Source organism: Salvia hispanica, chromosome 3 (assembly GCF_023119035.1).
Source record: "Salvia hispanica cultivar TCC Black 2014 chromosome 3, UniMelb_Shisp_WGS_1.0, whole genome shotgun sequence".
Lineage (NCBI taxonomy): Eukaryota > Viridiplantae > Streptophyta > Magnoliopsida > Lamiales > Lamiaceae > Salvia > Salvia hispanica.
In genome coordinates, this window is record NC_062967.1 from 26,645,360 (window position 1) to 26,671,069 (window position 25,710).

Genomic DNA, 25,710 nt, shown 5'->3' on the forward strand with positions numbered 1-25,710 from the left:
CGCTGCATATACCCTTCGTACTCGGTTTAAATAATTGAAGAACATGATGAGTTATTGTATTCACTTTCTTATATTCTCTTCCGACCTTTTAAAATAAAATCTTTGAAAAAGATAGAAAGTTTAATAAAAAACTAAAAAAATAGAAAAGAAAATGAGAAAAGAATTTGTGAAAATAATATTATTGGACGGTGAAAACCTACATCATTGGTAGTTTAAAGCGTGATGAAAAAGACAGATTCCAAAATTATAAATAAACTAATTTAGGTTGACGCACCAAAAAGACAAAATGAACTATGTCTTGAGTACAAGTGGATTATTATTTCTTAGAGGGAACATCTTTTTTGGTCTACGAACTTTGTCAAAGTATTATTTTAGATTCGTAAACTTTGATAATATCATTTGAGGTCCATCAACTATGAGTTAATATCATTCGAAGTACTTTTTTACTATTTCCAAGATTTTATGGATGAAAATACCCTCAATACCTTGAAAGTACATATTTTTAACTAACTTATCACATACTCATATTTTTTCGACGAATTTTCTAAATATAATTTGGCCTTCAATATTATCACTTAATTTTGTAACATGCAAGAAAAGTTTCTTCAACATTATATTATTAAAAAAATTTAAAATATTTTTGAGGTATGGATACTCGTAAAATATCAAGGTCACGGTCAATAGACGATACTTGAATGTTGATATATTATTTAAAAATAATATCAATATATCAATACTCAAGTATCGTTTATTGATTGTGACATTAATTTTTACGAGTATCCATATCTTATTGAAGGTTAAATCATATTTATAAAATTCGTCAAAAATATATAGTAAAAATATTTATAAAAAGTATGAGTATGTGATAAAGTTTATTAAAATACCCTTCAAGGTATTGAGGACATTTTCGTCCAGAAAAATTTGGAAATAGTGAAAAAGTACTTCAAATGATATTAACTCATAGTTGACGGACCTAAAATGATATTTTCAAAGTTGACGAACCTAAAATGATACTTTGACAAAGTTCGTGGACCAAAAAAGATGTCCCCCTGTTTCTTAAAACGGCTCGTTTCATCATACCACGACTAATAGCCTCATTTTTTTCATTTTAATTTTTTTTTAAAATACTAGTGTCTTTCTCTCACTAGTTTATTCCTCTTACATATTTTCGTTCTCCCATTTATCCATTTTCAACTAACAGTATTCCAAAAAAAAATTTCTCTATCTCTATTTGATTACTATATTTTAACATATATAGCTTACTATTATATTGATTCTTTGGCCCATTTCTTAGAGTGTCTCCGGCGGCGCCCTTCCCACTCGCCCTTTCCCACGTCAGCACTAGCCCCTCTTAATCCACTGCCACATCACTAGCCCTTCCCACTGCACTAGCCCTTCCCACTCGCCCCTCCCACTAGCCCTTCCCACAATTAAATTAATTCACAATTAAAATTTAAATTCACGGAAATAAAATTCGACACGATTACGAACGGGAAATACGAAAATTACATTAAAAAACAGAATTACATAATTAAAAAAACGTACATAATTAAAAAAAAAAAATAGTTTAAAAATAAAATTACATAATCCCCTTCCAAAAAAAACATAGTTTAAAAAAATTACAAAATTAAAAAAAAAGACATAGTTTATTATTTATTAAAAAAAATAAAAATAAAAATGTCGAACGTCCGACCGGGACGGGCGACCTTCGCCACAGTGGCGCCCGTCCCACTCGCCCGTCGACGGGAGGGGCGAGGCCATCGCAGGGGCACTCGGGACGGGCGTGGGCGCCCTTCCCGCCCACTATGGCGCTCGTCCGGTCGAACGTCGCCAACGGACGAGTGGAAAGGGCGCCGTTGGAGACACCCTTAATATATGGCCGCTATTAACTTATTGAAGGTACGTTGAGGGTTTATTGGGCTAGAAACGCAAAGCCCCACACCATTGAATTTATAAAAAAAAACTTAATTTAATTTATGTATGTAAATATAGCCCTCGTCCAAAAAAAAAAATAAACTAATTTTGCTATTTTGAATGTTCACTATAATTAGACCAGTTATAAACAAATACTCCCCCCATCCCACCGAAGATAACTCACTTTCCTTTTTCGTCCGTCACAATCAAGACGACCCCTTTCTTATTTAGGAAATATTTAAAATACTCAATTATCTTTTCCCTTTCTTACTTTATTTATCCCTCCTACTTTTAAACACCCAACAACATTTTATCTCTCTTACTTTTTGCATCTCTCTTACTCTTAAACATCAACAACCTTTAATCTCTCTTACTTTATTCACCTCTCATAATTTTTAACACTCAATAACTTTCTCTTTCTATTTTTAAAAACTTTAAAATTAACATGCATAAAATCCCGTGCCGTCCCAAGAAGGGGTCATCTTCCTTGGGACGGAGGGAGTACTAACCTTACGCGTGCATCATTTCAAATATGGATTTCAGAATCCACTAACACTACTTCTACCACTTTTTCCCTCTCACTCTCTTACTTTACCAACTAGTGTTACCACCTGTGTTATGCACAGGACAAAAGAGTTTTGAATAATGAAGATATATTAATTTAAAATAAAGAATATAGAGTAAATAATATAAAAAAATATTTATAGCTAAGAACTAATTAAAATAAGTATTTGTAATATTAAATAATTAAAATATTATAAACAACAACAAAAAGGCATTTGTATTTTTCCCAACCCACTCTCAATAAAACATTTCATATATTGGCAGATGATTGTATATTATTTTAAAATTTGATATGAGTGTAGTAGTATAAAAGAAATACGGAGTAACAAAAGAAGAGCACGTGTGGATGAAATAGAATAAGACATATAAATAAAGAAAAATGTAATTCTATTTGAAAAGGTTTTGAGACAGAAATAAAAAGATTGTTTCTTTATCTTATTTTCATTCTATTCTACCCACTCTAGAATTATTTTTATTTTTCATCCTATTCGCGTGATATTGCCATATAAGCCACTTATCAAACTGCAAATACACATAATAATTTTTAGCTAATGTTCCAATAGTTTGAAAAGTCTAAAAAGAGAAAATATGAGTAATTTTAAATCAAAGTCAAATGAATTCTAACTATATACTATTAGGACTCGTTTGATAAAAAAGATGGGATATGAGAAGATATGTAAAATAAGATAAGAAATACGGGCTTCATGTCAAGATATGCAAAGATATGATTTTTTTCGTTGTTGTTTGATAGAACAGAAATTATCTAAATTTGTATAGTATATTAAATAACATGGCTTAACTTGACAAATTGGTGAGTTACATAAACATGGTTAAAGTTATAATTTTGGTAAGATTGGAGAGGACCATTGTCTTATATTGGGCTTTGAGTTAAGCTAACTATGATAATCCCTCCGTTTCTTCATAGTTGATGCGGAACTTTTCAGCACGGAGTTTTAGAAATGAATGTTGGGTGTGTTAAATAAATAGATAAAATAGTAAGAGAGATGAAAATGTAGAGAGAATAAAATATAAAGTGAATAAAGTAGAGAATAAAGTAAGAGAGAGTAAAGTAAGAAAGAGAAAAAAGTTACCATATATGGAAATTACTCAACTATGAAGAAACTTCTCGAAATGGAAAAATGACTCAACTATGAAGAAACGGAGGGAGTATCAAACAATTAGAAATGTCCATATATAATTCTCTATCTTGGTATTACTAACTTATCAAACACGCCTTTAATATAATTACTTAGTAAAAAGGATTTGAAATTTTACTTTCCCTCTTGAGTTGAAGTGACACCGAATGTACGGTCTAATGTAGTAGTAGTTGTTTTATAATTTAAATTGAAAATAATGAATGATTGGGTTGATATGAGGGTTAATAATTTTTTCTTTTAATAAGTTTAAGATATGTTTTTTATGAAAACTTTGTAAATATTTTTTTTTCTATATCATATGTACCATTAACCACGTCATTACAAAAATTTGAATATTTATGCTAAAGCTTGAATTAAAAAGCTTGAATATTTATAAATATCTTGAATATTAAATATAAAAAAAAGTTTATATATAAATCTAAAAATAATTGCAATATACTATCTAGAGAAATAAAGAAATATTAAATAGCTTAATGTTTAAATTTCATTTATTTAATTAAAAACTTTTAAAATAAATATCATAAATTACTATAGTACAAATAGAGCAATCATACATCATTGACATACTAAAACATCATCATTATAAATTAATTTGTGCACAACTAATAGGAGTATCAATCAGGCATCCCACCATCACATTTACGTCACCGTCCGACAACGTGCACCAATGTCTACGATTTTGTGACTAAATTTTATTACCCTATAAAAGTTTTTTTTCGTAAGCTAACTCATGCCGACAATGATTTACATCTGAAAGTTTTTTCAGTCTCTTTTAACCATGCATAAATAGAAATACATTCATCCAATATGTGTGTGAGTCGACCAAGTAATAGAGTGGTAATTTCCCCGGGTTCAAGTATATTGTGGTGTGAACTTTGAATTTATATTCATTCGTCCATAAAAAAACATTCCTCCCATTAATATTAAATTGGCAAACAAAATTTATTGTTCATCATAAACTTGAGAAGAAAGTTTAAATAAATAGTTAATGAGGATAGTTATCTATGTTGTCATTTCCCGAATCATTGGATCTCTCTCTAACTACAATAACATTAGTGGAAGTAAAACTTGCCACTACCCTTATTGTTCAAAACTATTGTAGCTAGGAATTATTAATTACAATTAACCATTACTTTGTATGTGCTCAAATCAACTACTCACCTTTTAATTTTTGTAATTAACCTTCTTTGTCATTTTATAAAATTTTTGAATATAATATGGAATTACGATATATAAAGGTACAAACAAATACACACACATCAAAAAATTAATCGTATACAATCATTGTTTAAAACTATTTTTATTGGATCCAATAATTCATAAAATCAAAAAGGTCATTCTAACAACGTCACGAGGCAATAAAGGTTTTAGAGCGCGAAATTGAATAAAAAAAAAAAAAAAAAAAGTGAATTCTATATTTTAAAGAACAAAGATGGAAATATCATTAGTACTCATTCAAGTATAGAATAACAAAATTATACATGCATTATTATAAACCGACTATAATAAACAAAAGATTTACTAATCGATACAAAAATGTGATCTTGACTCAGTTTCAAAATCTATTTGGCCCACTGCGATAGTACACACTTTCAGTTTCAACACATTACTCTTTAGAATCCACCGTCTTGTTCAATCAATTCTGGCGGCCATGGCTTGCTTCTTCATTGTCAGCTGTCACCATAATCCTCCGCTCGATCATCATCGACTGCAATAGCGAATCCGCCGCCGAAGCCCAACCCGAGACCTCCATCTGCGACCATGTCTCGATTTAGGAGCCCATCATCGGTGTCGATCTGGTTCTACAAAGCTAAACACAAATGAAATTCTTATGGCAGCTACCCAAAAACGTTTAATAAAAATTCAGCGAGAGTATCAAGTGTTCCATTATAGATCTCCAAGTAAGGAAGGGTCTTCTTGATAAAGAAGAATCTCATTTATTGCATATCATCATTTTGGAAGTTGGAACACCCTTTTGGCTTTTACTCATTCATGAATGTTGCTCTTCAAACTTCTCATACACAATACCAAAGAATTCTCACTCGTGGTGTACAAGTACAGAAGATGGTGGTCTTTGCATCAGCTTCACACAGAAGTACCATCTCTCTCTCTATCTATCTCACTCTCTTCTTCCATTCCCACTACAAAAAATCCCCTGAAGTGAAACAAAAGTCCTACTATGAATTTGATGATGCCATTTTTTTATATGTGAAACTTGGAGTATTTCCTCACTGCAAACAAATTCTGATTTTGTACACTGCATTTCACCAACATGTGACTTGGTATTTATACACAAATTATTTTTACGCATTTTAGCTTTTTTTAATTAAAGTTAAAATTAAAATTAAAATTTAAGTATTACTACACGCTTTACAGAACTTTTGATATGTTTTGGCTGAATTGGCACGCCAGCTCCCATGACAACTTATAAAGATTGCAGGCTTTTGCAAGCCTTTTTTTTCTGATAAAGATTATTTACACACTTTCTCCTTTCTCGATAATATTGATAATACGTATGCTTTCATATATACACAGACTGTGGTAGTACAATGCATATATAACACTCATTTTCCCGCCAAAAATGGTGACACGTGTCATTCTAAACTACAATAAATAGCTTGAATATTTATAAATTAAATATCTTGAATATTAAATATAAAAAAAAGTTTATATATAAATCTAAAAATAATTGCAATATACTATCAAGAGAAATAAAGAAATATTAAATAGCTTAATGTTTAAATTTCATTTATTTAATAAAAAACTTTTAAAATAAATATCATAAATTACTATAGTACAAATAGAGCAATCATACATCACTGACATATTAAAACATCATCATTATAAATTAATTTGTGCATAACTAATAGGAGTATCAATCAGGCATCCCCACCATCACATTTACGTCACCGTCCGACAACGTGCACCAATGTCTACGATTTTGTGACTAAATTTTATTACCCTATAAAAGTTAAGGTAACTCATGGCGACAATGATTTACATCTGAAAGTGTAGCCTACATAATTGACATAGAGAGCAGATAAAATGAAGATGGCATTCTGTAATCTTAAGCTTCGTTTATGGGAGCTTGTTCATGCTAACAAGTCGACATATGAAACTAGTAGATACTGTTTTGTTTGAACCAATGAAATGTATGTATATCTTGTTTTTCCTTTCTTAAAAAGACTTGTCATGTTCAGGAGCTGATCTCCGAGGAGCAGATTTCTCCTTGGCTAATGTAACAAAGGTGTCAATGCTGTTTCTGTTCTCTTATAGAAGTGTTTGTATGACCCCTCTTTTAATTAGGTGAATTTGAGCAATGCTAAGCTTGAAGGAGCACTTACCACGGGCAATACATCTTTCAAGGGTTCCACAATAACTGGTGCAGCTACTATAACTAAGTGACCAGATTGAATTCATTAAAACCAGAAGAGAATTTCTTGGTTAAGACACTATTTTGTTGATTTTGTCTTCTGTTTATTGAGAGACGACCAACGGGAGTTACTATGCAAAGTTGCGGACGGGTAACCACACATCACTCACCATCACTATCTTCTCCGCTACTGTATTGAGAATTTCAGTTTGCTATCTCAAGTTTTGTGACTCAGGCCCTTAAGTAATGTTGGTGTATTGGTGGGCCATTACCCTCACAAAAAGTCAAAAGGTTAGATAAACTCGGATATGGGCCGTTCCCGCCAGAAAGAGAAACGCGGCCCTATTTTACTCTCTATTTTACCTTATACTATTAATTAACTAATTTATTCATCAATATAACAGCCTAAATATCAGTTCATTTAGCTTAAACAATCCTAAGTAGATGTAATAATTCATTTGGATCACATTAATCCTAACTTAGCTTAATTTTTAATTTAATTGTTTACTTAATCGTAATCATAATAAGATAAACATATTCATATATTGCACAATAACAAAAATGTTATATTACATTTTATCTTTAATTAATTTAGGGTATCAAAGTACTTTTAATTGAAAATTAGTTAAATAAATTAAAAACATAAATTATACTCCCTCCGCCCCACAAAGATTGTCCTATTTTTCTATTTCCGCCCGTCCCACAAAGTTTGTCCCATTTCACTTTTTACTATTTTCGGTAGTGGACCTCATATTCCACTAACTCATTCCTACTCACATTTTATTATAAAAGTAATATATAAAAGTAGGACTCATATTTCACTAACTTTTTCAACTCATTTTTCATTACATTTCTTAAAATTCGTGTCCGGTCGAAGTAGGACAATCTTTGTGAAACGGAGGGAGTAATATAAATTTGTGCTAAGGTAACTGACCGAAAAATGGTGCTTTTAAAAATAAACATAAAATATTTGTATAAGATCTTATAATTAAAAAAAATGTTTTTTTATCTACTATGCAATCTAGTCTAACAAATGTACTGTATTTATCATTTTTATCTTGTTTTCCGTCAACCAAACAATAACTAAAATTATTATCTTCTCATCATGATTTGTATCTTAAATTATAGCTCATTGTAGCTTAATTATCTTAAATGATCTTATCATCGAAGCACTAACTAAATTATATGTTAGGGGATAGAAATCAACATTATGTTATTAATCCTGAGCAATTGATCGTGATTCATAATATTTCAGGTATTGGCTAAGATTTTAACAAATAAAAATAAATTTTAAATGATTATAAAAGGACTGTCTTGTTTAATTATAAATTAATTATTATATTAAGGTGAAAATGTATATGCACAACCTTGATTTTATACCGAGTACTTATTATAATATTTACTAGTATATCTTTACGTACCCGATTTATTTTTTAAAAATATGAAATTGAATCAAAATAAGCATTCATGGCTCCAACTCATAGATTAAAAGGACCGTGGACGTACCCGATTTTTAACACTCAATAACTTTCTTTTTCTATTTTTAAAAGCTTTAAAATTAACATGCATAAAATCCCGTGCCGTCCCAAGAAGGGGTCATCTTCCTTGGGACGGAGGGAGTACTAACTACTAACCTTACGCGTGCATCATTTCAAATGTGGATTTCACAATCCACTAACACTCTTTCTACCACTTTTTCCCTCTCACTCTCTTACTTTACCAATTGCATATTAAAACTTATGTCATCTATAACCTTGTCTATTTTTTTTGGACGGAGATAGTAGTATATAATCTCCTACCAGATCTCAATCTCATAAATTTAGAGTAAAATTATTGATGGCCCAGCCAGGCCATAAAGCATTAAATAAATTCGAACAGGTTGAATTTAGCCTAGATGCACGCCTTGATCATGAACAAGATAAACTTCAAATACATCTCCATATTTCAAAAGCAAGATTCCTTTTTATGTATACCAAATAAATTGGTCACAATTCAGTCCTAAAAAAGGTGAACCAAAGCAAGAATTAAATGAATGAATCACTACACCACTCCAACTACATCTATTCTAATGCAATGTGAAGAATTTACAGAAGCTCTACATACTGGACAGGCAGCAGTCTTCAAAAGCCAAGAATCTATGCATTTGGCATGAAAACTGTGATTGCATTTTGGCAAAATCCTGCATTTTTCACCCACACCAAAAATCTCCAAGCAAACTGCACACTCTAAATTCTTCGCCATCTCTTTCTCCTCCTCCTCCGCTTTGTAATCGAAGCACGGGAGCTTCTTGATCTCCTCGGGCTTCATGCTCGGATTTTGGTAAGGCGAAGACGGCCTCCCAGCGGTCAGATCATCACTAAAAGCCCATCTCACAACACAACAATGAATGGTTACCAAAATGGCTACCACAAAAAATAGTATTATCATAGATATGATTATTTCCATAACTATTCCCCTCTTTATTTTCTTCTGCTGAATTTGGAATTCTTGATTTTGCAGAGATATTTATATGTGGATTCCAGTATGATATCCAGGAGGAAAATGGCTGGAATGATTGTTTTTTGAAATTTTGGTAGTTAATTTTATTAATTGAGAAGATAGATTGTTATTTAATGTTTCTACCTTTATTTAGAAATGGAACAATTTCTTTTAGAGCATGAATTTGGACTAACATGAGTGTATGTGAATTTTGACTTCTCGTGAAATTAGTTTGTTTGAAGGGGAAGGTCAACTGAGGCTTGTGTTACAAGATCAAACCTTATTTTGATGTTAGCTTAATAATCAAGTTGATAGTATAATATTGAGTCAAACATCCATATATTCAACAATGGTATAAGCAATATTTGGAGAGACTACAAAAATCAACTTTATTTTTCGATTTAGTTCATCCACTAAAATTAATTTGATTTGATAGGGGAGTATATTAAAGTGAGAGATTTAGATAAATTCAAATATTATTATAAATGTAAACCCCATGAAAAAAACAGCAGCTAAAATTAAATACTAGACAAATTATCACCTGCCACATGAGCTGCGATGAGGCCGCATTCCATCCATGTCGACTTTCGTCCACAGCCATAGCTGGAAATGCGGCCTCGCCCTCGAATGGATTGTTGCATCGGCGGTGCAAACGCAGCGAGTGCATGCCAACTATGAAAGTTATGCGGATGTTCTATAATAGTCATTTAAATTGCAAAATTTGGCCAGTTTCATAAGATTAAAAAAGTATAATACAATTAAATTGCAACGTTCATATTTTCTCAACTGTCCATCCATGTATAAAATGATATATTTAGTGATCCTAAAATTGTCATTATTCGGTTAAAATATGTGAAAAGAAAATGTAAAGAAAAAGAAAAGAAGAGCACTTACTTTAGCTAAACGACGTCGTTTTGAGAATTAAAGAAAAAGTCATTTTGTACACAAGTGGACAAACTAAAAGGTTAAATCTTCATGATAAATTTAATTCAATTTTCAAGCCTTACTGGCTGACTAGAAGTTGACTTTGTGATTAAATATAACTTTATCTCTATAAATTATCCAATGTTCTTATTAGATTTTATTAAATGAACCTAAGTCTATCCACATAATGTTTTAATACATAGTCAAATATCCTCATAATCATTTCAGCAATCGGATTTTTACTTAATACGCTATGCTTATTTAAGATGTCGTTTTTAAAAAAATGCGCACTACATTTGATGTGTTTTTGCCATTTTTGTAAATTACCAAAAGATTAAGACTTTTGTTTTAATTATCCCAAAAAAGAAAGATCCTCCTATTCCAGTGGTTGGATCATTAATGTGGAGATAAGGTTCATATACCTAATATATTGGTGCAATGTTATTTAGTAAATTAAGTAACATTTGTGTCAACGACGACTCCAATCATATATTGCGAGAATTGGGTGAAACTCTTGTCCCATAATTTTAAGTGTTCTATAAGAGCATCTGCAATGGGCGGCTAGCGACCGGCTAGCCGATTCGTCGCGCTGGCCGATCGGCTAGCCGAACCATTGCAATCGGCGAGGACGAAATCGGCGAGCGGATCGGCGTAATGGGCCGATCGCTTCGTCGCTGCCCAGCGAAGCGCTGGCCGATCGGCTAGCCGCCATTGTGGCGGCCCGATCGTCCAGCGCCGAATTTTGTTTTTTTTCTAATTCTTTTTTTTTTTTTAAAAAATTTTAATTCTTTTTTTTAATTTTTGAAAAACTATATAAACGCGATTTTCTCTATCTCTAAATTTCTGTACAAGAGCAACATCTAGCGATGGACAACAACAACTAGCCCAATACAAAATTAAGACCTAAAACAGAAACATGTCATACCGTCGGCTAGCGGCAAACTATAACAGATTCAAGGTGGCTCGTGTGTGGAAGCCCGGATTTTTTTTTATTATGTTATTTTTATGATTTTTAGTTAATGTACTTTTTTTATTTAAATAAAATTAATGAATTTTCCCGTATATGTCTCGTAAATTTAATTCCGTATTTTAATCGTAATTTTAATTCCGTAAATGTAGTATATTTTGAATTATTTTTATTATTGGCTCAGCTGGCCTATGGTTGGCCTAAATCGGACGTGGCGAGGTGGATTTTTTAGTGTTGCTGACGTGGCAGGGGAGAGAATGGCTGACCTATTGCTGGCCTATGGCTGGCCTAAGCACCATTGCGGATGCTCTAATGTTCTGCTAATAAATTTACTTTTCAAATATTTATTATGAAATAAAATTCAATCATTGTATAAACAGATTAGAATTTTTTTGAAAAAACATATTAACATATTTTTGGAAAGATCAGCTATATCTACGAGGGAAATGTGTAATCGCTATGCATGCATTTTCTTTATTTTGGTATTTAATGATGTGATTATTTTATTTGTGAGACTATTATTATTTTACAAACAAAGATTATGAAGCTTTTATTGCTGTAAAAAAGTAGATAATTTTTTGTAAACAGAATAGATCATTTTTTTTTTGAAATATTTATGATAACGGACTCTAACGTTATTTTTTTCACGGCGACACCTTAAGGTTAGATTTTGTCGTTGATATATCCTCTTATTAATAATTTAACAATGACTTTTTTTTATCATAGCGACGAAAAATAGCAACATTAAAAGTTAGCCGTAAAAATCATGGAGTAGAATTTAATGTTTTCTTCAATTTTCCACAATAAAATATTTCGAATTCCTATTTAATTTGTAATATATTGTTGATTTTGACATATTATATGTTTTAAATTAATGATATAATTTAGTTATTTGTTAAATATTTCAGAAAAATAATAAAAATTAATAGCTGTATAATTAACTCTCTTTTCTACATGGCATTCGTGTTTTATTTTAATGTGACATGACTTTTTATAACAATAATTAAAATTCACTACACAAAGCAAGTAGAAGTAAATCAGTAGTTGGAAAGTTTCAAAAGACACAAGACTTACCAAAACCATATTTATCCCGAAAACTCTCACCATGCGAAAGAGAAATATATTCAACTGTGTGCGTTCAGTTCGTTAGTTAAGATAAACGGTCAATATTCAACCTCCACTTCTCACTTATTTTGTATATATATGTCTCAACTTTCCCACTCAAATCATACACTGATCATCTTCTTTGCACAATCAATCATCTCATTCACATCTCGCACAAATTAAAGTCTTCAATATGGCTATGGATCCAGATGCCTTAAGGACCCTTGTTGGGGTCATGGGTTTGTTATTTAACCTTTTTTTTTTCTATTTAATCAATACATATATTTATATATGCATGTATCCTCATTTGATCATTTCCGTTTGTAGGAAATGTGATCTCCTTCTTCCTATTCCTCTCCCCCGTGTAATTTTCTGACCCTCTGCTATAGACTCTAGTTAGTATCCCACATCAACTGATGTGAAGTTTACTGATACTGATGAGTTTTACTGTTTGGTCTGCAATAAATTATATGTAATGATTTGGTGAATGCATGCAGTCCAACATTCATGAAGATATGGCAAGATAAATCAGTACAACATTTCAAACCACACCCTTATCTCGTGACGGTGCTCAATTGTGCATTGTGGTGCTTGTATGGCACGCCCTCCGTGCATCCCGACAGCCTCCTCGTCATCACTATCAACGGCATCGGGCTTGTCATTGAATTAATCTATGTTGCCATCTTCTTTATCTACTCCAACAACTGGCCCAAACGCGTAAGTTTTTAGTCACTACATTTTTTATACATAGGTCACGTCTTTCTTATTTGATTTGATTTGATTTGATTTGATTTTACCAGAAAACGATAATCATGTGCCTTGTCGGGGAAGCCATTTTCTTCATGGCAGTCGTCTTCGTCACCTTCTTTTTCCTCCATGGAACCACGAATCGGTCCATGCTCGTTGGACTCATTTGCATCGTCATGAACATTGGAATGTACACAGCTCCCCTTACCGTCATGGTACCTATTAATTTGACCTAAATTTGATACGTATGTTTTTCACTATAGTTTATTCAATGACTCATGGTTGTGTGTAGAAACGAGTTATCAAGACCAAGAGTGTGAAGTACTTGCCATTCTACTTATCATTGGCCAACTTTGCCAATGGCACTGTGTGGTCCATGTATGCTCTTATCAAGTTTGATTCCTACATTTTGGTAATTACATTTTACAACTTTTCTTAAACTTAGAAACACTAAATTATATCAATTCGTAAATACATTAATATTAGTTGACATCACAAAACATATTAGTTCGATGATTCATGAATATAAGTCAGACTCAATATTAGAAACTACTAATATATTTTGATGTCAACAGATACTCAGCAAACTGATATGATTTTCAGTTCTCGGAGACAATGTGTATGATTTAATTTGATTGTGGTGTGTAGATTCCAAATGGTTTGGGAACAATATCCGGATTGGTGCAGCTGGGGTTGTACGCATTCTACTACAAGTCGACTAACTGGGACGAGGACGATAGTGTTACGGAAACGGAGCTCCACAACAAGGCCTAATTCTTCGATGCACGCATCATTAATAATCCTAGATGAGCGTTTGCTCTTGGTTATTCCTCTTCACTTATTTAATTTGATGTTGCATTCTCTTATATATGTAATCCCAATAATCACTACATCAATACACATTTTACCTTCCTTTGCTTTCTACTACTACATTTGCAAGCTTATCTTAAGCTAGTGAAATTTAACACATTTTTTTCTTCATGTAATCACATCTTGAATGAAAAGAAAATAAAAATGAATTAATAATGATAGAATGGAGATGAAGAATACTTGTAATTTTACACCAAGCAAAAGATATGAAGCAAACTAAGGTTGTTAATTAGCCTATATATCTTGTTGTTGTTACAAATCAAACTTTAATTTCACGGACCTCGTTTCGTACGGAAGCAGAGGCAGCCTTGTTGCTGGTCGACCGGGATCATTCCGCCACCCTTGGACGTATCGATGGCCTCTATCATGGCGACCACCTCGTCCATTTCGGGCCTCTTGTCCGGATTCGCATCCCAGCACTGCTTCATCACGTTTGCAAGGGAGCTCGGGCAGCATCTCGGGATTTCAGGCCTCAAGTTCTGTTGACAAGCACAGTGAGATCGAGGTCGATCCACACTAATCAGAAACGAGCAATGTCCGTTACCTGTTGCACGACCGCTGATGTGACCTCGGAGAAGCTGAGGTCGGGATATGGCATGGCGCAACAGTATATCTCCCACAGACAGATTCCGAAGCTGTAGACGTCGCATTTTCTGTTGTAAGGGTTGCCATTGAGAACCTCTGGAGCCATGTATCCGAGCGTTCCCGTCTCCCCTGTCATGTCGTTTGGATTCGAGGCTTCCACACGAGCCACTCCAAAATCAGCGATCTTAACTGTCCGCGACTTGTCCAACAACATATTCTCGGTTTTAACATCTCTGTGAACAATCTTCTGAGAATGAAGGTAACTCAACCTACAAGGCCAAAACAAGATGATGCTACGTGTAAAAAATCAACACGAAAAAAACTGCAAATTAACCAAACGAGGAAGGTACCCTCTAGCCAGATCGAGTGCCATCTGCACGACAACTTTGAACGCTAGCTTCTTTCTCCTGAACTTTATGAGGTAGGATTTCAACGCACCGCCAGCAAGATATTCCACAACGACGCAACAAATGTTACTAGGCATGCCGATATGGCCGTTTTCTGTTTGAATGTTGAGCCCCAAAGAGCCCATTGTTGCACCTAAGAACTGCAATTGGATGACATGGATGCTTAAACGTGATTTCTTTCCAATATCGACAAAATAAGGTGCAAGAAATAGCAACGGAGATCGACCTTTGTTACATTAGGATGATCGAGTTTATGCCAAACAGCAACTTCTTGAGTGAAAGCTGCTCTAAGGGATTGGACTTCAGCCTCTGTCCGGTGGCCCTCTTCCCCCCAATCGAGCAGTTTAACTGAGGATCGCAAAACACTACCGAAACATTAATAACCACACTAACCTCAGCAAAATGTTGAATAATCAATAGGGAAAAAGGAGTAATAGACTGATACTAGCTGCTAACAAAGTACTATGACTGTGATGCAATGAAACAACAAAAGGCAAAAAATTCCAAAAACATGAACTATGAGTAGTAATAGAAAGCCAAGATCCTGCATTCTAGGTAGAAGTTAAGTGTAATGTATCTTCACTTAATCACTACAGTTAAAAAACATTAAAATAATAGGCCTTTCTTTGCCAAGACTAAACAACTCTTTTTTCCCCTCATATCTATGTTGAGAGATACATACTACAAGTCAAAACATTAAAATAAAATGGTTCAATCATATGAAAGCTAAAATACAAGATTAAGTTATGTCAATCATCTTCAACCCCACCATTAGTCATGGATTCCATTACACAACTCTCAATTTCTTAAATCCATACACACATCCACACACAAAAAGGGAAAAAGGTCAAAAAAAATTAACTCCCAAACAAAATTGGTGGAAAAAGATGAAATCTTTGGAGTTCTTGGAGCTACCCCACAAGGGAACAAGGCACATTACAAACTGACATATCAAAAGGAATTAATTTTTGGACCAAACTAATGTCTTGGGCCATCATCAAGACTCCATCTTTTCACATTAATCCATCAAAACTGTGACAAATTTACAGAAACAAGATTTCTTAACCATGAATATGCATAAAGTTTACAACTTTATGATTGAAAAAGATAGAGAGAGAGAGAGAGAGAGAGTGACCGGCGACATCTTGGCCGTCGTAAATGCCACGGTGGACAGTGGCAAAAGTGCCACGTGCAAGGACTGTCTTGATGATCAGCTTAGAAGGGTCAATCTCCCATTCCTGCCTCGGCCTCCTGAGGGCGGCGGCGGCGGCGGAGGAGGAGTGAGAAAAGTCGTGTTGAGTGTTTCTGTTATTCTCCAAAGTCAAAGCCCTATTCAAATGGCGGTCGAGCTGCTCATCCAAGCTCTTCAAATCGATCTGGTCTGCCCTCACAAACCCACTGCTGCTGCTCTTCTCCATTTCTCAACTGGTTCTTGGAGGGTGTTGGTGCATACGACAATCAAAATCGAATCTTGGTTTTTGGTTGATTTGATTTATGGTGGGGTGGGAAATGGGGTTGAATTCATTTGGAGAGTAAATATGATGAGAGAGCAGCGCCATGTGGGCACATGGAATTGCCTGAGGCAACGTGTGTGTATGACCCACATTTGACTACCACTCTATTTTACTCGTTCAAATCCTCTAGTACTGCTACTTGTTAGTGCAATCTCATGTTGTGTTTTACTACTTCCTCGTCCCACTTTAGGAGTCCCACATGACTTCGGCATGGATTTTAAGAAACGTACAAAAATATTGGTGAAAAGAGATAGTGAAACGCGAGTCTTATTTTTTTATATTAGTTTTATAATAAAATGTGGATGGAAAAATGTTAGTGAAATGTGGAGCCTAATACCATTTATGGAATATTTCAATCCGGACTTCTAAGGTTGGACATCCAAAAATGATAAACCGGAACTCTTAAAGTAGGACGGAGGGAGTATTAATTTTCCTCGGAAATAAGGACCATGCATAGTTAAATCGAAATCGTCGATTTCGTCAGGAAACAGATCAACGGTTCTGATTTTCGAATTTCAATTGCCTCACACTTGATAAACTGGAACCACATATCGGTTCCATCAGTGTGGTTTCGTAACTTTTGAAATTGTAGTTGATGGTTAAGCAGCTGATTTTGGTCAAAAACAAAAGAAATGAAAAAAATTGATGAAAACGGCTAAAACTGTCTAATAACCAATAGTTATGGTTACATTTTTTGGAACAAAACTAAAATTCTTGAATGTGTCACGTCCTAAAATATTTATGTTTTAATTTATACTCCATCTTTAATCACTCGCGCGCGTGACACTGATTATGATCTAAAATTGGAAAAAAACCGAAAAAAAAACAGCGAAACCCGCCAACAATTATGGATTTTTGAACTAAATGTGATTCTTGAACTAGCGTCTTCCCAAAATGTTTGTGTTTTATCACATCATCTTTACATGATGTGGACTGGTATAGAACCTTTTATATTCTGCTTGAAGCTGTAAATCTTTTATAAGAGTATTTCATTTTTTATGTGGTTATTACTAATTTAATTAGACTCCATGTTAGCACCGACAAATTATAGTATACCGTACCTAGTTGTACGTACGGTACGGATAATATATGCATTTAGAGTTTGAACTTTGAATATAGTGAGATTCCGATTTCCACATGATTGAATCATAAAACACAGAAATGTACTAGTAGTAATAAATTTGAGAGGCACCAGGTGCATTAACACACAGTTACAAGATCAATTTAGGGAAATTTTGTTAGGAAATAATCACGAACAAAGAAAGAAATTAATACATAAATTATTTATCCAATTTAATATTATATGTGTCTCTATATTTGATAGCGATATCAATTCAAAGTGCTTAACTATAGTAGTAATCTTTTGGTATGAGTTATACAATGAAAAAACTCTCTATGTTATAGAGTTCTCTTATCCTAACTATAAACAAAAATAAATCATAATTATAATAGAAAACTAACAAATTATACCCCTCGTTAGAGTATAAAAAGAAGTTAAATTAATCATAGTATGAGTTTTTGAAAAAGTATATTATCTCCACGAGCCCATTAATTTGAATTGAAACTTGGGCCACATTTAAGTTATATAGCCCACGTGGATCTTTATCCTCTGCATGTCATTTACATTTATTTATCTAAAATATAAATATGAAATTTTAGTAAACTTTGATAGAGATTTTAGATCTCAAGTAATGCATAATACAACGCCGTTCACCACTCTTAAAAGCGGCATTATTTCTTATGTTATTCAACGACCTCTCACTTCAAATTCAACTTTTAAAAAAATATCAAACTTGTGGAAAATTCATTATAAGGTGTAAGTTTATGATATAATGATCAAATTTTAAATTAGTTCAAACTATCAGATTTCGATCAAAATTTGTGATTTTAGAGACCATTTTCCAACAACAATTTATTACACAACTATCATCTATCATATTGCTGCTTTTTAAAATGAATCAAGATTTTCAAACTCAAAAATTAGTGGAGTAATTTGCAAAGGATGCCACATGATTACCTTACTCTACATCACACAAGCACGTGCTATCACGTGCTTCATCCCAAAGATATTTTTTTCTACATTCATCAAAAAACAGGAATCTTAACCGTTAACCAACACAACACAATGCTTGCCACAACAAAACTGGTATCATCTAGCTCAAATCCTCCCACTCCACCTCTATTCTCATCGGATTCCAAACAATCCCAGATCATCTCCGTCAACCGCCGCAATCTTCTCGCTTCTCTCTCTTTAACTCTCGCTCCATTTCTTACACTCGATGAATTCAAGAACTACTCACATTATGCACACGCCCGTGGCCTCTTCCAAATGCCCCCTGTTCGCCTCGTAAACAGGTATAGTTTCTCACCCCAAAACAATTTTTTAGCCATTACTTGAGTTTAATCTTGCTTTAATTTCACTTTAGACGACCAATTCAAGAGTTTCTTTGTTACATGTAGATGTAGGTTTTTAAGTTGCAAAGGGTTGAAAAATGCGATCTTGGTTTGTGGGTTGTGTTTGTAAAGGTACTATTTGGTCTCAGTATTGTGTTTACTTATTTTTGGGGGTTGAAAAGTGTGATCTTGATTTGTGGGTTGTGTTTGTAAAGGTAACTATTTGGTGAGAGCAGGGGAGTCTCAGTAGTACATGTTTTGGGGGTTGAAAAATGTGATCTTGATTTTTGGGTTATGTGTGTAAAGGTGTTAAGAATCTTCAACTTTGTTAATAGGTTTCTATATGGTTGGAAAAAGTGATTTTGATTTGTGGGTTATGTTTGTGAAGGTACTATTTGGTGAGGGCAGGGGAGTCTCAGTATGAGGGTTTGGGCATAATCAACACGAATCCGGTTGCGAAAACATCGGTGGATAATGGGCTGTCTGAGAAAGGGATCAAGCAGACAGTGAGGGCTGCATTGGAGTTGAAATCAATAGGGGCATGTGAAAGCAATTGCTGGATTTGGCCTTCTATTACTCAGAGGGCTTATCAGGCTGCTGAGATTATTGCTTCTGTTAATGACATTTCTAGAAGGTTCTCACCTCCTATTTGCTTTTCTCATCCCGCTTTGCTCATTTCATTGCTTTGAGTTTCTAAGCTACATCGCGTGTTGAATGTTGCCGTGTTGTGCGTTTTATCTTGTTCGATGTGCTCTTGAATGTGTGGTTGAAGTCGTGTTCGAACTCTGAAATAGAATTACTTTGTTCTGTCTTGAACTAGAGAATGGCAAATGCAAACTTATCCTTTTTAAGAGTAGATGTGATTAATGGCACAATACTGAAGTGTGAGAAAAGGAATTTTGCTTTTTACTACTACATTATTGCACTTGTCCTCAAAATCATGTGAAATAATATGTCACTACATGTTTATTGGCAACTATCTAGAATTGATCAAAAATTGGGATGAGAAGCTCCGAATTCAACAATGTAAAATGCTACTACATTGTTGCAGTTATATAGTACCCGAATACAGCTTCTTGGATGCTCGAGGATTGGGCGCGTACGAAGGGAAAACACTAGATTCAGTTTCAGAGGTAAAAAAAATACTACTCCACGTAGTGCTAACTGCTAACCTTAATAGCTGCCTTCCTATCTAATAGTTTGTGGTATAAACCATGTTAATTAGGTATACGCCTCGGATAGCCTCTCCCCGAACATCAAGCCACCACCAGTAAGCGATGGAACACCAAACGAGAGCGTTCAAGATGTGTTTGTTCGCGTGACACAGCTGATGTCGATTCTTGAGACTCAATACTCTGGAAACACGGTCGTTATAGTCTCCCCGGATTCAGACAACTTGTCGGTGCTGCAAGCCGGGATGGTTGGGCTTGAACTAAGAAGGCATATGGATCTTGCTTTTCGTCCCGGTGAAGTGAGGCTTGTTGATGCAAGCAGCATACCAGCCTACAAACCGCCTGCATCTGCAGTTTACAAGTGCTTCAATCCTCCTAACTGCACTTGATACTCTCATTTAGTCGTTTTCTTAATCCTTGTATATTTTGAAAACATTATGAAGCAAACATCTTAGTTTCAGTTTCAGTTGTTCTTCACTATGTACAGATAGTATATGACAATGCATGAAATTAAGGTGATGTTAAATTAAAGAAATTAAATTTGTTTTTCTGATTACATATTTACACGAAATAAAATCGATATAAAACCAGAGAGAATTCGAGAAAAATTCTAAATTTATTATTATTAATTCAAGGGATGAAATAGTAAATTAGATTTATTAGTATTTTATTTAAATTATGGTCCTATGCACTATTCAGAGAAAAAGGTGTTGAGTTGAGAATTGCATCGAGTAAGCAACCAATTAATCTCGTAAATTAATATTTTTATATCAAATTGTAATTTAATAATACTACTGAATTACATGATTGGTTGGTAAGCCTATTTGGCCGACTTACCTAAACCGACCTAACAATGCACAATACTTTAAAAAGAAAATAAAATTACTTATTTCCATAAAATAAAGAAATTCAGATTCATGGTAATGCACTAATGCAATTCACTTTTCCACGTAATAAATTGGGGGGTGTTCGATCTGCAAGATTGTATCCGAATTAAATTTGTAATATGTTTAATTTATTAGATTCAACTCCATAAATTAATCCTAGATACATTAATCATGAGATAATTAGTCATAGCTAATCTCCAATGACTAAAATAATCTCACAATTCAATTATATTATATCTTATTATTATTTTATCTTTGAATCCGAACACCACTTAAGTACATGTGAGGCAATCCTATAGAAAACTACTAAGCGTTTCATTAAATTACTTTTATTTAGGCTTTTGTTTAATACTTACCCATAAAGGCGATTAATAGTATATAATTAGTGATATTGTTGTAAGATAATAGGATTTGACTAATTTTTTGGATGTATTAAAATGAAAAAAATATAACTATTTTTTAAAATACAGAAAGTATTGATTATTATTTACTTATTTTAATCATTTTACTACGCGTAGGATTGCCTCATGACTTTGTTTGGTTAATGAATAAAATGCATTATTCTCCCAGTTTTCTTTTCTTTTTCTCTTCTTCAATACTCCCTCTGTAAGCCAACAGGAGTCCCGGTCACTTTTGCGCATTCATTTTATAAAAATGATAATAAATAGTTAAAATAGAGAAATGGTAAAGTAAGAAAAATAATAATATTGAGAAGAGTCTTCTTAATATTATTTTCTCTATTACTTTACCATTCTCCACTTTAACTATTTATTACTCCCTCCGTCCCCGATTAAGAGTCACACTTTTCCATTTTTGGTCCGTCCCCAATTAAGAGTCACATTTCATTTTTAGCATAAATAGTAAGTAGGCCCCACATTCCACTAACTCAATTCACTCACATTTTATTATAAAACCAATAAAAAAATGGGACCTACATTCCACTAACTTTTTCAACTAACTTCTTTTTATATTTTTTAAAACTTGTGCACAGTCAAAGTGTGACTTTTAATCAGGGACGGAGGAAGTATAATTTTTATAAAATGAGTTTGCAAAAGTGACCGAGACTCCTTAGTTTGAATTAAACTGTACAGTATTTATTTATTTTAAGTTATCCTATGAATATATTTGACTGGAGCTATAGTATTTTGCATCGAGGTAAACCTAAAAGAGTAATCGCGGTAATCATTTATAAATGGAAAAGAAAATTACTGACAGAGCCCAAATTCTGTTTTCCCTTCCCAGGAAAAATAAAAACTTGAAATCTTTAATCTTGTCGGCCTCAAAATATAGTTTCTTGCTTATTCGATTTCTACACACTCACTTCATAATTCCGCTTGACCAATTGTTGTTTACTTTCAACTGAGCTCAGTTTAATTGGGAGTTCAATCGGAGAAATGAACATCAAATCTTGAATTCACAGCTGAAAATTCAAATGGCGATCAAAGGGGTTGATTTCAAGTGGTATGTCTTCACTGCAACTTTTAATTTCCATTTCGCTGAGTAAATCAAGCAGAAACTTTAGTTTTCGCTTTTGATTTTGTTTTTGTTTTTGCTTGTTTCTTCATGAGTGTGTAGTTCCTATCTAATTTCTTGAATTTGGGTGAATATCTATCTAGGGTTCCAATTTTTTTTATGGTTTTCACTTCTGGATTTTGAATTTGGGTTTTAATTTCTTGCAGGTATGATGGGTTCTTCTTGTCTATGCTAGCTACAAGTGTGTATCCTTTTGATGAATGGATGTTGTAGAATTCATTTCTTGATTAATGATATCTTTTAGTTCTATCAATTTCAGATATTGGGATGTTATGTATCTGTAAAATCTAGCAATATTTTGTTCATGATTGATAGAATATAAAAATGATTATAATTCATCTTGTATAGTTTCCTTGACTGAATATTAGAATCATTGTGGCAATCAATTGGAAGAGATACCATTCATGTGCGAACCCGTTGCACATATGGATTGTGGTGAGCTTGCTAAGTTTTCAAGAAGGCTAAATGGGGTTTATTGAAGAGAGTATTGAGGTTGTTAATAATCAGTGTGTTTTTTTCTCTTCATATTTAGGTTGACTATACGACTGTGTTCATTTTCCGGCTCTTGATGTTTGTGGATAATGGGTTGGCTGCTGGAATGGGATTGTAAGGACCTTTCTTCTCCCAGCCTCGGTTTTATTCATGATTATATTGTAAAATTTACTAGGATGTGTGGTTTATAGTTCTTTGCCGTATTTATTTAGGATGTAACATATTGATGTAAATCTTGGTCTCAACATCATAGTAGAATCGTGGATTAGTAATAGTAAGAGGTCAAGCTATATATTTAAGCTATATAGTAAGTGGTGCGTTTAGATAAAGAATAGTAACAGATGTTCATTCATTGGCCAAAATGTTCAAATTCTGGAGATGCTTTTACTCGTCTTTTCTTTATGTAATAACCTTAGCCTTGTTGACAATTGCTCAGAGATCTCGGTTGGCAGCAGAGATATAAACGTTTTTACGGAAGGATTGTTGTGCTATCCGTCCTTGTTCTGCTACTTTATCCCTTCCTTCTGGCTTGGACGGTCATCGGTACTCTTTGGTTCAATCGTTCAAGAACCTGCGTAAGTCTCCCCTTGTCTCGTCTGAGCATGAGCTAGTATATTACACTGCGGTAAAACTGGAGCGGATATAATGTTTAGAACCATTTTTCAGTTGCCAGAAGATGGTCAAAAATGGGGTTTCCTTATTTGGCTGCTTTTCAGCTATTGTGGACTCGTGTGCATTGCTTGCATCTGTATGGGAAAGGTTAGAGATGCCTTTAGTTAGACCTCACCTTACTTTGTCCGAGCTTTTGCAAGCTTCTTTTTGCACGTGAATGAGCCTATAAGATGACGACGCTAATGTCATGTGTTTTAACAGATTGTTCGTTTTAACAATTTTTTATTCTAAGTTTATCATCCTTCATATCGTGCAGTGGTTAACAAGGAGACAGGCACATCAATTGCGTGCACAACAAGGGATCCCCGTTTCAGAATATGGAGTAAGTTCGTTTAACTTCTTGTTCATTCAATAGCTTTAAACTTGTATGTGAAAATTTTACTACACTTAGTCGAAGTGGTTCTGGAACAATGTTTTCGCTCGGTATTCCATGACTATGAGTTCACTAGCTTTTACGAGCTTTGTCTTTATTGGAACCTTCACATGTTGTCTTTGTGGGGAAAGATTGCATATGTTGAAACTGCACCGAGTTAGGACATTTACGTTGCTATAAATAGAGATTAAATGTCAGTGGTTCTCAGTGATAGTGGTATAATGTCGATTTTGATACCGAATCATTCCCCCTTGAATATCACTGATCGTTCACTGTGCAATACAAGCTGTGTCTAACCTTTTTTCCCCTCGCTGGGATGTTTCTCCTATAGATTCTCGTCGACATGGTTAGAGTGCCAGATTGGGCCGTTGAAGCTGCTGGGCAAGAGATGAGAGGGATGGGTCAAGATGCAGCAGCGACGTACCACCCAGGACTTTACATGACCCCAGCTCAGGTAACGAACGAGCAAAACTCTACCTTCGTCTTCTAATGAATGAGCTACTGATTTTTTTTTGCACACAGAGAGAAGCAGTGGAGGCACTCATTCAAGAACTTCCAAAATTCAGGCTCAAGGCAGTTCCAACTGATTGCAGTGAGTGTCCAATATGCTTGGAGGAGTTTCGCGTTGGAAACGAGGTAAAAAAAAGGTCTAGTTTAGTCTAACAAAGGCGACGTTGGTGTGTTTACAAGTCCGAGTAAAGGATGATACACTGTCTGTTGCAGGTTCGAGGTTTGCCCTGTGCTCACAATTTTCACGTGGAGTGCATCGACGAGTGGCTCCGGCTGAACGTGAAATGCCCCAGATGCCGTTGCTCCGTCTTCCCGAACCTCGACCTGAGTGCGTTGTCGAACATCCCCACTGACACAGAGAGGCCGCCGCCCTCTACCAACGTTGTCACTGCTGCTCCATATGTTAGAAACCAGACTCCTAGCCAAAGCTATCTGTTGAGAATGCAGGGGTTTCTCCGTCCCGTACGGTCGGAGAACGGCAGTGAGGGGGATGCTGCAGAAACACAGTCGAGCCGAGGGACGTCGCATAGCTCGGAGCATGTGCGAGTGGTTCTCGACGAACCGGCTCCGCCTCTGCCTTGAGTCAGTTACTTTGATTCTCGTTAGCCTAACCACCCTAACTCGATTGCTTACCGTTTGCAACCGTCTCCGGCCGTTACCTCTGTTGTTACTTTACAAGTACAGTACTCTCTACTAAATGAATGAAAAAAAAGGCTGAATTTTGTGTATCCTTGAATCCAAGAATCTTGACATCAGACAACATCACTCTGTTTACTTTTGTTTATTGTAGCTGCAAAATAATGACAAAAAAAATTCTCAGACTAAATCAATAATCTTGAAAATAAGACAATATTAGAAGAAGAAAAAAATCCTAAGCTAGCTAGTTTCATTAAAATACAAGGATTTGGGTCTCGATTTCCAGTCCTCTACACAAAATGGCGATTTTGCCCATGTAATACACTCAATTGTACACCCTTCGTCCCATTAAATATGCAATATTTGAGAATTGACACGAGTTTTTCTGTAGTATTGTTTTATGAGTTAATAAAGAAACAGTAAAGTAGAGATGAAAA

General features: G+C 34.3%; 4 protein-coding genes across 4 annotated transcripts; 3 read left to right on the forward strand and 1 right to left on the reverse strand.

The window, feature by feature from the left end:
- The first annotated feature begins 12,592 nt into the window (after positions 1 to 12,592).
- On the forward strand, positions 12,593 to 14,138 carry LOC125210680 (bidirectional sugar transporter SWEET5). The gene is made up of 6 exons (XM_048110241.1): positions 12,593 to 12,720; positions 12,809 to 12,845; positions 12,979 to 13,198; positions 13,282 to 13,443; positions 13,521 to 13,640; positions 13,877 to 14,138. Exons 1-6 carry the CDS (start codon positions 12,675 to 12,677, stop codon positions 14,000 to 14,002), a joined length of 711 nt encoding a protein of 236 aa, XP_047966198.1. The 5' UTR covers positions 12,593 to 12,674; the 3' UTR covers positions 14,003 to 14,138.
- An 88-nt stretch (positions 14,139 to 14,226) lies between these two features.
- LOC125212429 (serine/threonine-protein kinase STY13-like) lies at positions 14,227 to 16,670 on the reverse strand. Its single transcript, XM_048112602.1, has 5 exons — positions 16,226 to 16,670; positions 15,317 to 15,438; positions 15,034 to 15,230; positions 14,643 to 14,952; positions 14,227 to 14,577 (listed from the first exon to the last, which is right to left on the reverse strand). The coding sequence occupies exons 1-5, from the start codon at positions 16,506 to 16,508 to the stop codon at positions 14,371 to 14,373; spliced, it is 1,119 nt and encodes a 372-aa protein (XP_047968559.1). The 5' UTR covers positions 16,509 to 16,670; the 3' UTR covers positions 14,227 to 14,370.
- A 2,052-nt stretch (positions 16,671 to 18,722) lies between these two features.
- Positions 18,723 to 20,726, forward strand: LOC125212608. Its single transcript, XM_048112820.1, has 4 exons — positions 18,723 to 18,959; positions 19,387 to 19,632; positions 20,050 to 20,131; positions 20,224 to 20,726. Exons 1-4 carry the CDS (start codon positions 18,730 to 18,732, stop codon positions 20,557 to 20,559), a joined length of 894 nt encoding a protein of 297 aa, XP_047968777.1. The 5' UTR covers positions 18,723 to 18,729; the 3' UTR covers positions 20,560 to 20,726.
- Positions 20,727 to 22,289: 1,563 nt separating this feature from the next.
- Positions 22,290 to 25,365, forward strand: LOC125211568 (E3 ubiquitin-protein ligase SIS3). The gene is made up of 10 exons (XM_048111424.1): positions 22,290 to 22,518; positions 22,737 to 22,775; positions 22,959 to 23,025; positions 23,123 to 23,196; positions 23,519 to 23,657; positions 23,749 to 23,841; positions 24,011 to 24,076; positions 24,459 to 24,581; positions 24,650 to 24,763; positions 24,851 to 25,365. Exons 1-10 carry the CDS (start codon positions 22,490 to 22,492, stop codon positions 25,217 to 25,219), a joined length of 1,113 nt encoding a protein of 370 aa, XP_047967381.1. The 5' UTR covers positions 22,290 to 22,489; the 3' UTR covers positions 25,220 to 25,365.
- The last annotated feature ends 345 nt before the right edge of the window (positions 25,366 to 25,710 follow it).

Bases quoted from the DNA above. Each gene is read 5' to 3' on its own strand.
- LOC125212608 (XM_048112820.1), top strand. From the start codon at position 18,730: ATGCTTGCCACAACAAAACTGGTATCATCTAGCTCAAATCCTCCCACT. The intron at 18,960-19,386 runs GTATAGTTTCTC...ATGTTTGTGAAG, and splicing joins CCTGTTCGCCTCGTAAACAG to GTACTATTTGGTGAGGGCAG. The intron at 19,633-20,049 runs GTTCTCACCTCC...ACATTGTTGCAG, and splicing joins GTTAATGACATTTCTAGAAG to TTATATAGTACCCGAATACA.
- LOC125210680 (XM_048110241.1), top strand. From the start codon at position 12,675: ATGGCTATGGATCCAGATGCCTTAAGGACCCTTGTTGGGGTCATGG. The intron at 12,721-12,808 runs GTTTGTTATTTA...TTCCGTTTGTAG, and splicing joins GACCCTTGTTGGGGTCATGG to GAAATGTGATCTCCTTCTTC. The intron at 13,199-13,281 runs GTAAGTTTTTAG...TGATTTTACCAG, and splicing joins CCAACAACTGGCCCAAACGC to AAAACGATAATCATGTGCCT.
- LOC125212429 (XM_048112602.1), bottom strand. From the start codon at position 16,508: ATGGAGAAGAGCAGCAGCAGTGGGTTTGTGAGGGCAGACCAGATCGAT. The intron at 15,439-16,225 runs GTCACTCTCTCT...TGCGATCCTCAG, and splicing joins CGACGGCCAAGATGTCGCCG to TTAAACTGCTCGATTGGGGG. The intron at 14,578-14,642 runs GTAACGGACATT...GCTTGTCAACAG, and splicing joins CATCAGCGGTCGTGCAACAG to AACTTGAGGCCTGAAATCCC.
- LOC125211568 (XM_048111424.1), top strand. From the start codon at position 22,490: ATGGCGATCAAAGGGGTTGATTTCAAGTG. The intron at 23,026-23,122 runs GTGAGCTTGCTA...CTTCATATTTAG, and splicing joins CGTTGCACATATGGATTGTG to GTTGACTATACGACTGTGTT. The intron at 24,077-24,458 runs GTAAGTTCGTTT...TTTCTCCTATAG, and splicing joins TCCCCGTTTCAGAATATGGA to ATTCTCGTCGACATGGTTAG.